The sequence below is a fragment of the Cheilinus undulatus genome, linkage group 15 (assembly GCF_018320785.1).
Source record: "Cheilinus undulatus linkage group 15, ASM1832078v1, whole genome shotgun sequence".
NCBI lineage: Eukaryota > Metazoa > Chordata > Actinopteri > Labriformes > Labridae > Cheilinus > Cheilinus undulatus.
The window spans coordinates 20931403-20945587 of NC_054879.1; the positions used below are offsets into that span (position 1 = coordinate 20931403).

Sequence of the window (14185 nt, forward strand, 5' to 3'; positions counted from 1 at the left end):
CCTGAAACAGCTGTGAGCTGCAGGTTTTTGGAAAGTAACCATATTTGAGACCATAAAAGGGGGTTTTTGTTAGAACTGGTTCTATTAGTCTAAGGTCAGATGTCACATACACTGAAGGACAGACTATGAACAAACAATGACACCACCTAAGAATGTATTTGTAGACTTCATACCAGTGTAACTCAACCCTGCTCAACCGATGGGCCAAATTGTTAAAAAATACCTTTGCAAAAGCCACAATCTAAGTGGTGAAAAATGGTAAAAATGGATTAAAGTGGCAATAAAAATAAGTTTAAGTGGCAAAAGTGGTCAAAAAGTTGCAAAAACTGGGTGACAAGGGGTAAAATAGGCATTAAATTGTAAAAACTGGGTAAAAAATGGCAAAAATGCATAGAAAAAGTGTCAAACATTGAAACACAATGACTTACAGGCAGCTACAACGCTCAAAAAGTGGCAAAAAATAAGTGAAAAGTGACTAAAATGGGCAAAAAGCAGCAAGAGTGGTAAATAAGTGGCATTTAATGGTAAAAGGCAGCTTAAATGGGCGAGAAGTTAGAAAAAATGGCAAAGAACTAATTTAGCCTACGAGTGGTCAAAGAAGGCAAACCAACTCCATCATACAGAACACAATGAGTTAAGGACTTGAGATGTGTTATAAACCTCAGTGCACCAAGGTATACAGAATCTAAAATTTAAGGCATTTGTGTGTACATATTTTAAATCAATCAAACAAGGCATTAAAGTGCCACTTTAGTGCAATTTTCTGGAATTTTTAAAGACAAAAATATTGAAAACAATTCAAGATTGAATACTGTCAATCATTTTATTTATAAGGACATGACACACAACAATCAAAACAACAATTAATTAGATTGTTTACAAATCATAATATATAGCAAAAATCTAATCAAATGGGTTACTTGACTGAAATTAACCAGCTACAATTAAAGCTGCACATTATTCTCAAAACAAGTTCACTCGACCCAACAAGATAGAGACCATGCAAATAAACCTTACTGTCTGACCTCGAACTGAGCTTTCACCGAGGGAGAAGATCAGACTCGAGGAAGAGGATTCCCTCTGCTTTTGAAAGATCTTGACACAAAAGACTTGTACGGAGATAAATGAGGGTAGCAATAGTGACTGCATATGATATACTGTACATTTCAGTGCCTTAAATGACATGTTTCAAAAATAGTTTTTATCAAAAATTCATAATTCAGATCTTTTACACAAAACAAATATTTTTCTAGCTTATACAAGGACACTTATGGCCAGGTTACTGACAACAGTTATTTTAAAGGAAGGAAATCTGGTGCTGTTTGGGTTATTTGTGAATCTCCATGAACAGTTGAGCAGTTTTTAAATCTTTTCCTTAATTTAAAACCTAGATTAACTATTCATTGGATTCGATGTGCTTTCAGTAATTGCTTACAAGAAAATGGGTAGTTTATGAAGTATTACAACCATACAAAAACTTTCAAGCTGACCACTGCTGTTCATCAAAATTGTTTAAAAAAACAAACAAAACGACATTTTCTGGGGTTGGGGGCTTTTCATTACCAACAGTTGTACACAGTAATTCCATCTTAATGCACAATCAACTGCATTAACTTACAGGAAGGAGAAAAAAACTTACTTTTACCAATTAATTCAACTGTAAAAGAAGTGTCAGTTGTTTTCTGAAAACAGTGATGAGATCTATATACAAACCTCAAAAAGCCACATCTGGTTTCATTGTTGAATGTAATTTTTGCTGCAAAACTAATTAATGTGCCTTGTGCTTACAAAAAGTGTCTCCAGCACAAGACTTGTCCCTCTAATGACACAAAGATCTAACAGTACTTCTCAGAACATAAAAATATACAATGTATTTACAGCAGGGTATTTTAATACATATCATTGGGAATGATCTTTACGTGAAAATATCTGATGATTAATGTGGGTGTATGTCCCCGATTGTCAGTAGAATTGTAACAAAAGGGAGCTTAGCATCAATAATAAAACCTAACCTGATGGCGCATATCAAACAGTGTTTTACACAATAGCACCAAAAGACGTCACAATAATATGCAATCACGGAAAACAATCCACAGTGTGAGGATGGACAGAAGATACACTGCTCTATTGCATTTTCAGACCTGGAGAGATGTTGATTACTAATAAATCTTAACGAAAAGGTAACAAACCTTCAAACAACACATCTTAAACACTTCTTCTGTACTTGTACAGATATTGCAGCAATTTCAATGAAACTGCCTTTTCCTTCTAAACAGATAATTGTTTGGGAGTTTAACTTGGAGGTATTTATTTAAAAAAAAAAGTCACAAAATAATAAAGTATGATAGGGAGGGTAAATAAAACTTCCAGGTCTTAATGTACAGACTGAATAGCTTATATGTTGTTGTTGTGCAAGTGGGAAAAAGTAACCTCTGCATGCTGGCAAAGAAAAAGAAATGCAGGAATGAGTAGAAAAAATGGAATAAAAAAAGAAAGGCACAGATGCGCAACTAAGAAATCTGAAACACCAAGCACCTCATTTCCATGAGATGTAATTATATTGTCATTTCCTCCTAAATTGGGCATTTACCAAAACAACAGTAGCTACAAGAGCAATATAATTAACAGCAAAAGCAAGGAAATCATCTGTAATTTTATATGATCCAAATCAGACAAAGGGGCTCATTTCATGACATAAAGCTTGATTTTACAGTAAAGGTATGATATGATATGCCTCCACTGTTAAAGTACACACTACATTCCCTGTGATGAAAAAATGTGCAAATTGTGCAAAAAAATTAAGCACAATCCTCTTAAGTGATTTCACTACGATACTCATCTATACGTAGGAAAAAAGTAAGAATTATCCTGCAAGCATTACAAGTCTGCAGCCAGTACATTTTTTCTTTTTTTTTGGAGGGGTTTGAAATGCATCCTTTCTTTAGTCAAAAGCTTGGCCTGCATTTCATTAATAGTTGTTAAAAAGTGCTTTTAAATACAGAAAGGGAATATATTATCCATTGAATTTCAGCCCAATCTTTCAAAACCACATCAAATGTGGAAACACCTACTTAAGGTGCACTACAGTGACTTAAAATATAAGGTGTTTGGAGCTCATAATCATAAGGAGCTCATAAAAAGGAAATTCAACAGGAGTTAACAGTTTGAAAAAATCTAGGAGTGAATGTCTTCTAATCAGATTAACAGCAGGGAGGTAGATCCAGTAAATGGTGTATTAAGACGGGGCCTACATCGTAGTTTTAATGGAAATGTTGCATGAAGCAGCGAGAATGACTATATCATTTTTTGTGCAAGGCTAACTTGTTGAAAAACATAAACTCTATGGCAATAGTATAAGACGATATTTCACTCTTCTGTATTACACTTTGGTCACTTAATCTCAATTAACATTCTGGAGAAATAAAGATATTTTTAAAGGGGGAGTTCAATAATAATCATTTTTGTGTTTCATTCTGTGATGTTACACAAAAAAAAGGAAATAATAAATTTTTTTAACATAATGCTATGAGAAAGAGCACATAGTTGAATGGGATTTGTTTGGCAGAAACAAGGAGACATGAAATAAAGTGCAGCTGAAATTATTATCAGAAATGATTTCTTCCTCTGCTCACTTCAGCCAAACGTTTCGCTGGATGTAACATCAGGGGAAGAGTTCAGTTGAGACCTAGTCTCAGTGACTCTGACTAAGGGGAACTCTGAGAAGTCCGTGCTGTGTCCTCGAAGACTTAATTGTCCGTTGGCAACAGTAAACTGAGAGGAGGACCCAGATCTTGAAGTCTGGAAATGAGATTTAAAGTTCTGATCAAAGGAGCTTATTTGAAATGTCTGCAGTATGCCTTGTGAAGAGTCTGTCTTTTTGGAGGGTGAGACCTGCTCCAGGAAGTCCTCGTCAGCTGGGGACACTGCAGACGGAGGGGTTGTCTCGTCACCTGAAAAAGAAAATGAGTGCTGGGAGTCCCCGACCAGTAATCCAAAGTGAGGTTTCTCTAATGTGGACCTTAGTGGAGAGCTCATCCCTGATTTGAACCTGCTTGGGGAAGGAAATTGTTTCTCAGTGGAGAACAGAGGTTGTCCAGCTAAGGTGGGGTTTTCAGAGACCAGGCTGAGGCTTTGGCTGGTCAGGTAGCTGTCGTTTTGACTCGTCCTCTCCAGAGCTTGCTGCAGAAACTTGGAGTATTCCTGCAAGAGGCTGACTTTCTCCGTCGTCGGCTGAGCCTGTGCTGTGGGTGGGCCAAGACTCTCTCCAGGGCTGCTGTCTGAAACATCCGAGGAGTTAATGGATATGCTTGATGTCACCTCTGTATCGGCCACACTGAAGGAAATGTCAGCCTGTCCATTGGCTTTGTTGGAGTAGTGGTCCAAAAGTGTCTGAAGAACCTCATCTGGCAGCACGTTCTTGTCGTGTGGGGCTTTAATCTCGGTGTTAATGGGTTGGGGCTCCAGAATGGTGGCAGGGACAGTCTCATCAATGACAGCTGACACCACAGCCTGCGTAACAGCTGGCTGAGAAGAAATGCTGCTCGCGTTCAGGCTGTAATCTCGACTGTTATTGGCCACTGCAGCTTGAAGATAGCGTTTCTTCTTGAGGAACTGCATGGCGTCGTCGTAGTTCGTGCTGCTGGCTGCTGGCTTTGTTGGGCCTTGAAGAGCTTCAACAGACTCCAGTTCAGTGTTGCTTTCTACATCTAAAAGGCCTTGTTTGTCCACAATTTCAAAGGTGTACTGTGCGACCTTGTTATTTTCCTCAAAGGAAGACAAAGTGGAAAGGCAAGGAGGAGTCTGTTCACTGGACTGTTTCAGACTCCTCTTTTGGACCTTCTTCAGGACGAGTTTAGGAGGAGTTGCGTCTTCTGATGACACTTCGTCCTCTTGGTGTTGGCTGGCTGTGTCTTCAGGAAGCTCCACAGAGTAGTCTGCAATCACATACTCATGTTTGACTTTGGAGGACACAGCATAGAGAGGTAGAGCTTCGATTTTATTCTGTCTCTGCTCCTCCTTCTCTGTTTCTGCAACAGTGACAGAGTGCCCATCTATGTGTGCGGCTGTTGAAGCACTCGAGCTCTTTTCTGCACACTTTTGGCGCTTTTTCTTGGGCAGTGAACACTCTTTGGCAAGAAAGGGGAGGCCTAATGAATCTGCATCCCGCAAGGGTCCAACTTTACCAGCTGCCTTGTTGGTTTTCCTCTCTCTGTTCTCGTGACACATTCGTCTGTGCTTTAAGACCCGGTCTGTTCTGGAGAAGTACTGTGGAAGGAGGACAAAATAGAATTCATTAGTAATAGTTAAGAAATGCTTCTTCTCAACATTTTGAATGAACTTTTTGCAAGCATTAATGCTAATGCAGTTAACTGTGACTCCAGTTTAATTTAATTAGTTCTTGTGCTAATTAGATACTATAATATGCAAAGATTTAAACAGGACTTGATCATTTCTCCTTGTACATTCTATGTTTATATTCAGAAGATATAGACTTCAAATATAAGCGCCAATTTAGTTCTTCCACTGTTTTTAGAACCTGCTTTACTAGCATTTGTGATTATAGTTTTCTATCAGCAAAGAAGAACAGCTAACCTGGTGACAGTAGTCACACTGGTAGGGCTTCTCTCCACTATGAGTCCTCTTGTGTCTCTCCATGTGGTACTTTTGGATGAACCTCATCCCACACTCATCACACCTGAAAGGCTTTTCACCTAGACAAGTGAAAACAAGTGGAAAAATATAAACACACTGTGCTTCTTTGGAGACTAGCATGAAAACTTGAGTAGTTCATGATGATTGCTATTATTTCTCACTCACCAGTGTGGATTTTCTCATGTCTCTGGAGAAGATATTTCTGAATGAAACGCATATCACACTGGCTGCACTGAAAGGGCTTCTCTCCTGGAGTTTGCAAAACAAATGTAGACACATCGGTGTATTTAAGATAAAATCCATACAAATATGACACCAATAAAAATACTTATGTTCCTCTTTTGGGAACTACAAGCTCATTTCACACACATGAAATCTTTTTTCATGGCAAGTTAATACAATGTCATTATTAAACATGGCTGGGTAGCTCATACCAGTGTGAATGAAGACATGCCTCTGGAGATGGTAGTTGGTTCTGAATGCAGCATTACAGTGAACACAGACGTGACACTTTGGGTTTTGTATGCCCAATGATCCATCATCATTGATGCTGAGAATCTAAAACATTAAAAGTGAAAAAAGATGTATTAACATGTGTTAGTTGCACTGAAAAAGCTGTTGTTTTTTTACATTTTCAAGCACATGCAGGTCAGGTATCTTTGTTTTTTCTGAGATCAACTAAATTCACACCTTTGCTGGTGAACGCTGCTTTCTTTTTTTCTTCTTGGGACACACCATCAGGTCCTTCACTCCTTTTTTGTCCTTTTTGATCTGGCCTGCTGAGTCAGATAGCTTCAGTTCCTGCTTGATGCTCAGCTGTAAAAGAAGGACCATAGATAGGCAAGATATTTAGCAGGGCAAATGACCTACTTTAAGGTCCACCCACACTTTGAGCAGCTTATCCGGGTCATCCAGGTGCAATAAGGCAAGCACGGGATACAAAAAAAAAAAAAAAAAACAATATGAGGAGACCCCAACAAGGAGCAGCTGCTCCTCCAAAATTTCACCAGCCAGCTGACGTAGTTCAAGCATCCTCTAAATGGCCCCCCTGCTCGTAGCTAAATAGACTGGATGGAAACCTCGGGTCACCGAGTGCCTGAAAAATCCCATCTTGCAGGTGGCTTGGGAGCACCTGTTGATCTCTAATCAGACATTTTGGAGCAATATTATACAATAAAACAGCATTGTGAGGGTGCCATTTGCCTTACTTAACATAACCATGCCAAAATGTACAGAAATGACACAAGATGTGATTTAAAAAACAATAACCATTGAAGTTTGATTAACCAAGCTCAAGCCTGATACTGTGGATAAGTTCATTTTACCAGCAATTGTTGTTATTTTTGTTTGTTTGTTTTTTGTTTTTTTTTTTTGAGTACAAAATTCCATCAAATTTTAAATGGGTTGAGAGTTGAAATCTTCTGATTTTACTGCTTAAGCAAGTGTTCAAGTCAATGCAACTAACAATACCATAACCAGCTAACTCCTGGAAAATCATCTGGTTTCAGGTAAATGTGGTGCAATGCTATTGAGATCCAGTTAAATATCAACAATCTTTGTATTGCCACCAAATTAACCAAGGCCATCAATGTTTTAACACATGGACAAAACTCCTGAAAACTTCCTCAAATTTTCAGGAGAGCTGCATGTGTGTAAACACAAGCAAACAAACTTCATCTGACTTTGCCTGGAATGCTTCTAGCCAACACCCTGGTAACATTATTCCTGTGAAATTCACCACAACTGAGTGAGCAGGTGGGTGTGATGGTGCTTATAATCCTGCAAGTGGCGCACAGCCATCACAGTCTCCATGCCCACAATGAAGCTGCTTTTGACCAAGCATGCTTGTGCTGTTTTCACACCACTCGATCTATGTCATGTCCTGCTTCCTTAGATGACCCCCACATATGACAGGGATGGTCTCACATTGTTAGGGTCATATATGAACAAGGAACTCAGGAAGGATTTTCAGGGGCAGCCTGCATTAAATACAGTATTTGAGAAATTTCCAGTAGTGCATATGTGAATAAATCTTATTTTTGGCAAAAGTGGTAGGTGGTTGTAGCAGGAAGGCAACTAATGCAACCAAATGTTAAGTGTGAAATACAGCCCTTCCAATGGAGGATTTTTCTTAATATTCAATCACTGCTAGTTCATGAGTGCCAACAGCAGTTAAGTGGGTCAAGGGTGATATTGATTACTTTTAAAATCTGCAAAAGAAAATGATAATAAGACTCAGACCAATAACGTGTGGACCTTTAAAGAACTGATAATCTATCATTACATAGACTACGTTCCCTTAACCAGCATGAACTCACTGGCATATGAAGCAAGTAGGGCAACTTATTGGTGAGTTTAAGGGGGAAATGGACTCCCACCTCGCCTCCTCCCTCTTCTTCTCCACTTCCACCATTCTTTGTCATCTCCTCCTGCATCATCAGCTGCTCAGGAGGGACCAGGTCATGTGTAACCAGCGAGCTCCCGGTTAAGTCCTCATCCTCGTCTTCATCGTCGTCATCCTCAGCCAATAGAGGGTGGTTTGCCAGTGATCTTTCCCCCAGCGTCATCACCACCAGTCCTCCTCCACTGACAAGCCCGACCCTCCCTCCTCCATCAATTCCTCCACTGCTGCACTTCAGCAGCATGCCATCCAACTTGTCGTCAGCATTCATCTTACATAGAGTTGTTCTTTAGTCTGTTCAAAAGAAAGTGACACACAGATGACTGAGAATACTTGAAATGTAGTAGTCATACAAATGTACAGCGCTGACTTTGTATAAAATGATATGAGAGGGCAAATGAAAAATCATATAAAGGGAAAGCCTCTAGATTTAAACTTGAGAAGTAAAGCTAGTAATTTTATTGATACAGATGAACTCTGTAGGCTAAGCTGTATCTCCTATCTCTTGCTTGATCTCGCCTGTCCATGCACTAAAAGTTTTTCCTATGATATTTCTGCAGTAGGGCTGACAAACTACTGACATTTAGATTATATCCTACCGCAATTTTCAAGTCACAGAATATGCAGTATTTCTTTAACCTAAAACTTGTGTCAAAATACAAAATTTAATATACTGAGGCAGAGATATTATGCTCTACACATCATCTTAACATTCAAGTGTTATTTTTTTCTAGGATAGTTTTCAAAAAAATCCTACTTTCCTGATTTTTGTATACGTTTGTCTTATCAAAAATGAGAAAGACGTAAAATCACTGTTACCCATATATCACAGCACATATTGAATTTGCAATGACTCAAAATAATCACAATTTTTTTTCATAATTGTTTAGCCTTAGTTTAATCTGTGAGTTCTCCACCTTTTCAGCCTATGACCCCTATGATGAAAGTGCTAGAGACCAGGGACCCCCACTGTACCTGAGGGTGGTTGAAGCAAGGTAGAACACAGCCGTACACATATAAGAAAAGTCATCATCAGACTCACATTTTAAGGATTTTTAAAATATTACTTTGTTTTCAGCATTAATTACACCAAAAGGCAGTGTTTTCTATTTACATTTGATTAATTTCATGCATACATTTTTGTAAAAATTTGTGAAATACACAATTCAAAATCACTTCAATATATTCTTCGTTTTTTGGAAGGCATCAGGTGAGCCCCTCTCATTGTCTCGCCACCCCCAAGAGGGTCCCGACGCCCATATTGAGAACCTCTGGTTTAATCTTCCAAATATTGTGTTTGTAATAGTATAGAATGATTTATTGCTTGCTTGTTGGGAAATGCATAACATGAGGAATTTAAAAGATAATTGTATTTTAAATTGCAATTGCAATATTGGGGAAAAAAACAAAACACAATTAGTTTATATATATATATATATATATATACACACACACACACCTCACATCTTGCAGAACGAGGTACCTATGTTGCACCTTGGAAAGATCAGGTAAACATCAAGGACTCTGAACTGACAGGGTTTTAAGATACTAGGGTTTCACTTGTTAAAATGTTTTGGTCTTGGTGCATTTCACTGTCAGACTGCCGAGGCTTGTGACCCCTTTCATTACACATCTACTACGCAAAACAATGCATCTTTTTGTTGTAGTGTTTACTTTTGTTATTGACAGCTGCTGTAACTAAGACCCTATATTTAAAAAAAGAGGATTACAATGAGGCGGTAGGTGAGGGCAAGTTCTGCAAAATACCAACGAGGTGGTAATAAATTTATGACAGCTGTTAAATAGGCTACATTCAAAAACGTTTGAACTGGTTTCAAAAAACTGTACTTTAAAAAGCAAGCTGACTTTACGGTATTGCAAAACTAGTCTTAGAAGACAAGATGGTTGTCTTCTGGTTCAACGATAACTACAGATCTTGAAACCAGCTATATTTACATTTTTATGTCAGTATCGTGCTGTGTTGGAGTTTACTTCAACAAGACCTAATTAGTTAACTAGCAATCACTCGATCTTAACAGTAGCGCTAGCTAACGTAGCACTTGTAGACCGTGCAGTGACAGATTTGACATCGTTGTTCACACAAGCTGCACTAAACACAAAATTATACTCTGTCATGGTTAAACACAAACAATCACTTGGTCCCATATGTAAACACACTCACTGTGTCACTCAGGTTAAGTGGTTTAAGTCTTTTGCTAACCAGCCAGCTAGCCGCGCTTGTCACAGCTGCTACATCACATCTACAGGAAGTCCTCGAGATACATTAGAAAGCAACAAACCTGCTTTCAAAATAAAAGGTTACCAACTATTTAAAGTTGAGCACGTTGTCTTCAACTGGGAATTCCCACTACCCTTACACACTTTTTTTCTTGGAAAATTATAAGTATTGGTCCAACAAGCGATCCTGAACCATAAAAACAACACATCGAAAAAAGAAAAATAACTTGCTGTTTTACTTTATAAGCTGTAACCGGAAGTTTCACGATACTTGCAACAAATTAACAGAATTCTAGGCCTGTCTATTGCTAATATACAAGCAACTAGCAAATTAGAGCAAACAGGTCGGTCTGTTAAATAATTGCCTATTTGACACCGCATCGTCTTAGCGTTAGACGTGACTCAGCGGATGCAGTATTTAGCCGCAAACATTGTTCCCATGTAATGACACACACTTCCCAAAAACTACTTTTAGCTTGCACGTTTCACCCAAACTTGTGAGCACGGCTAGTTCGCTTCTCAGCCACTCTGCTCAATAGGCCACAATGCTAATGGTTGCTAGTCAAGCTAACGTGAGCTAACTAGCCAGCTTGTTACAGGACATACACTATACGCCTCGGCTGCACACCAGCTATGAGTGTACTATCAAAGATGCATTCTTTTTCTCCTACCTTCTGTGTGCCTTAGACCCATAAAGCTGTCATGATTGTTATGCAAGACTACGGAGTAATGATGGAGTGCGGAATAATCAAATACACCATCACATTTCATGAAGGCATGAAAGTTCGTAGTTGTCGCCATCTAGTGGTTGAGGTTGGTAAAAGGGAGAAACCGTGCGCTCCCGATCACTCCTGATTTATCATCAGCTCTCATATCAGTTTAACGACCTACTTATCTTTACTAACCGATTCTTGACAACCGGCACATGTTACCGTTTCTTATTTGTTTGACGTTTTCGGTTTGTTTTAGAAGCATCAACTAAAAATAAGTCAAACAGAGCCTCCTTAAATTTGACCATTTGCCATTGCAGCGTCCAAATAGGCTATAATAGTGGTCATAAGTGCACGGAAATTATAAGCACAAGTCGACTCTAACAGTAGGCTACATGAATAATCAGTTTCACGCTGTCATGTCACTTCAGTCTGACGCATGATCCGTAAATATAATGGGGTGTTAGTGGATCTGCATGAAAGGGCTTCATGACACTATTTGCTCAAACAAAAAGGAAAGAACGCAGTTTGACACAATTTGCTTGCTGATGGCGACCAAATAACTTTGAATTGCAAGTCTGGCGTATTAGAAAGCTCTATTCAGAAAACCCTTTCATTGGAATAATAGTGACCTTGGTATTTTATATTTGTCTCCTGTATCTAGAAATGCATTAATAGCCTATTTGATAGCGGTTGTCTCTGACATTTCTTAAACTGCATGTGATACTGTAGATATTTGAATTGCCTTGAACCATAAGCACAAACCCTGTAGGAACAATGTTAAAAAGAGAGAAACAGAAAAAGGGCATTTTAATAACCACCCGGATTTATCTATTAATCCCCCTATTGCCAGCATTGGCGTTAAAAGGGTGTTGAGGGTCGTGATAAGATGATAGCCTGTCATCCAACACACACAAACAGACACACATATTTCCACACCGGTGCACTCTAACGCACACGCATCCCGCTGTGTGGAATACTAATCAACCTGTTTGCCTATAAGTGCAGCAGCTCGGCGCGCAACTTAGGACTTCTCCCTTCTGTGTCTGGAAATGTCTCCGCTGGATTCCATCTAAACCTCCACCTGCTGAATTTCATCTGCTTTCGCATCGCGGCAGTTATCCCTCCTGTCTCCTTCTGTCTCTCCCTCTCCTGATGTGCGGCAGACAACCGGAGAGAGTGGATCTGGGGACATTCAGCCCTCTCCTGCGACGCTTCCAGCAAGGGAAGCCCCCCACGCGTTGCGCGCCTGGATCGCCGGTAAAAATTCCAGTCGCGGAGTGCGTGTGCATGTGCGTCAGGTTTTAAATGTGTGTGTTCGCGCACGTTAAATTCCCTGGCCCCGTCCTCAACAGTTGCTACCGGAGCGGCGGAGAGGAGCGGAGGAGAGCGAGAGAGACAGCAGACTGAGGACGGACGGACGCGGAGCCCCACGCCGCTCTGCCCGGCTCTGCCCCTGACATGCAGTCGCTCATCTCTCCGGTGACTAAGGCCATCCTAGTAGCGCTCTTCATCTTCGCCATACTCCTCATCCTCTATGTGATTCTTTGGTACATTTGCAGAGACGTGGACTGCGACCACGGCATTTGAGGATTCCGTTAAACGGGAATAACGGGGATTTCACAATGGGGCGCAGAGAGAGGGAGCCCGCAGAGCCCAGGGTCAACCCGTAAGTCTGCGCTCCTCTTTCTTCTTGTGTGTTTGTGTTTTTAGGTTATCTGTGCGTCTTTAGACTTGTACACGCGTCCATTCCTGTCGTGCGTAATGTTATACGCGCTCTGGTTAGAAGGTGATGACCGGAGTGCGTCTTCACCGGCACCCGGGCGCCCAAACCCTCACAGAGAGGAGCCCCAAATTCCCTTCAGTTTAAGTTGACAGCGATCATTGATCTGTGCTGGCCCGTAAGGCAACGCATCATAAACACAGTGTTGCTGCTGCCAGTGGATCCTCAAAGGTGAAACAATGTCACGAGGAGGATATCGAACTGGTGTCAAACAGAAAACGGCGCGGACGCGCGTGGAGAACGAGGAGCGCCGGTGACATTGCGGTAAACGGCGTGGGTGTCCCTTAAGGTCAACAACAACAACATTGTTTACACCAGGTTGCCAATATTGTTTTGTCCATCTCTTCTTTCCCCCCTTTTCCTCCTCCTCCCCCTCCTTTTCCTCTTAATTCTGAATATCTGCAGCATTAGTTCATGTTCAGTTCATCTTGGTCTCTGAGGATGCTCCCACACTCGCATTTTACATCCAACGAGATAACGGGATTATCTCTATTGGCTCCTGTGCGTCTTATTCCTAATCTGGCTCATGCCATGTTTTTGACTCCTTATCGTGAATACCTCGCTAATGCTTTTACGCAGAGCACATTTATATTCCCCTTGACATCAGTGAGCTTAGTCAACATGCTATGTCCAATCTTAGTTTAGGAGCAAGTCTTTCTGGTAGACTTTGGGCACACAAACCTATCTGTTGGCCACGCTTAATGTAAGACTCCTCAATATTGCAGGCACGTTGGCCCCCAATGCATACATGCTGTCACATGGCTGATAAAGCCATTAAGCATGTGAGATGTGATTGCTCTTTTTTTCATCTGGGTCCAAGGCTTTTTATTTTCTTCTCCAGCCACCACCAACAAGGAAGATTAACAAATTTTGCACATTGCAAAATGGTTAATGTGAAGGGCACACCAAGGACATGTTGCTTTTAAGGGGTTTTGGCCATTCAAGCAAGCATGGAGTGGAGCGGGTGCATGCTCAAACCCTGCTGAAAAGAGGCTGCGCAACTTTCTAGGCTCATGTAAATCCTTATAATATAAATCTGAGTTACACATTTTGTCCAAACATGAGGATTGACCTCTTAAAAGGGGAAGGCAAGACTTAAGACAATAGATTAAACTGAGGTGTGATAAAGCTCAAATTCCAGTTTATCCACCTTATTTTAGCTAGCCACGTCAACATTTCTTCATGAACACCTCAGAGGATTTAAACAGTCAAGCAACTTGCACAACTCCCTTAAAAAGTGCAGGTTTAAGCTTAAAATGTTAAACCTTCTTATTCTGAGCTACGGGGCGCCTCACTCTACTTAAAAATCCATAAGCAGCCTAAATGCTGGATGCAGCCATGAGGAAGAAACCCTGCAGACTCATAAAGTGTTTGTGTGTTCTCTTCCGAAAAGAAAAAGCA

General features: G+C 40.3%; 1 protein-coding gene across 4 annotated transcripts; it reads right to left on the reverse strand.

Moving 5' to 3' along the window:
- Window positions 1-819: 819 nt before the first annotated feature.
- znf148 (zinc finger protein 148) lies at window positions 820-11066 on the reverse strand. 4 transcript variants are annotated; one of them, XM_041807215.1, is made up of 8 exons: window positions 10963-11021; window positions 9513-9547; window positions 8031-8347; window positions 6343-6468; window positions 6087-6210; window positions 5818-5901; window positions 5593-5711; window positions 820-5265 (listed from the first exon to the last, which is right to left on the reverse strand). In XM_041807215.1, exons 3-8 carry the CDS (start codon window positions 8322-8324, stop codon window positions 3634-3636), a joined length of 2379 nt encoding a protein of 792 aa, XP_041663149.1. In that variant the 5' UTR covers window positions 8325-8347; window positions 9513-9547; window positions 10963-11021; the 3' UTR covers window positions 820-3633. The 4 variants fall into 4 exon arrangements, with proteins under 4 accessions (XP_041663149.1, XP_041663148.1, XP_041663147.1 ...); XM_041807214.1 differs by having other exon boundaries at window positions 7971-8347; XM_041807213.1 differs by lacking the exon at window positions 9513-9547 and having other exon boundaries at window positions 7971-8347; window positions 10963-11066.
- Between the last annotated feature and the right edge of the window lie 3119 nt (window positions 11067-14185).

Coding starts and splice junctions, on each gene's coding strand:
- znf148 (XM_041807213.1), bottom strand. CDS start 8,324: ATGAATGCTGACGACAAGTTGGATGGCATGCTGCTGAAGTGCAGCAGT. Junction 6,211..6,342: donor AGCAGCGTTCACCAGCAAAG/GTGTGAATTTAG, acceptor TTAATGTTTTAG/ATTCTCAGCATCAATGATGA. Junction 5,902..6,086: donor GCATGTCTTCATTCACACTG/GTATGAGCTACC, acceptor TGCAAACTCCAG/GAGAGAAGCCCTTTCAGTGC.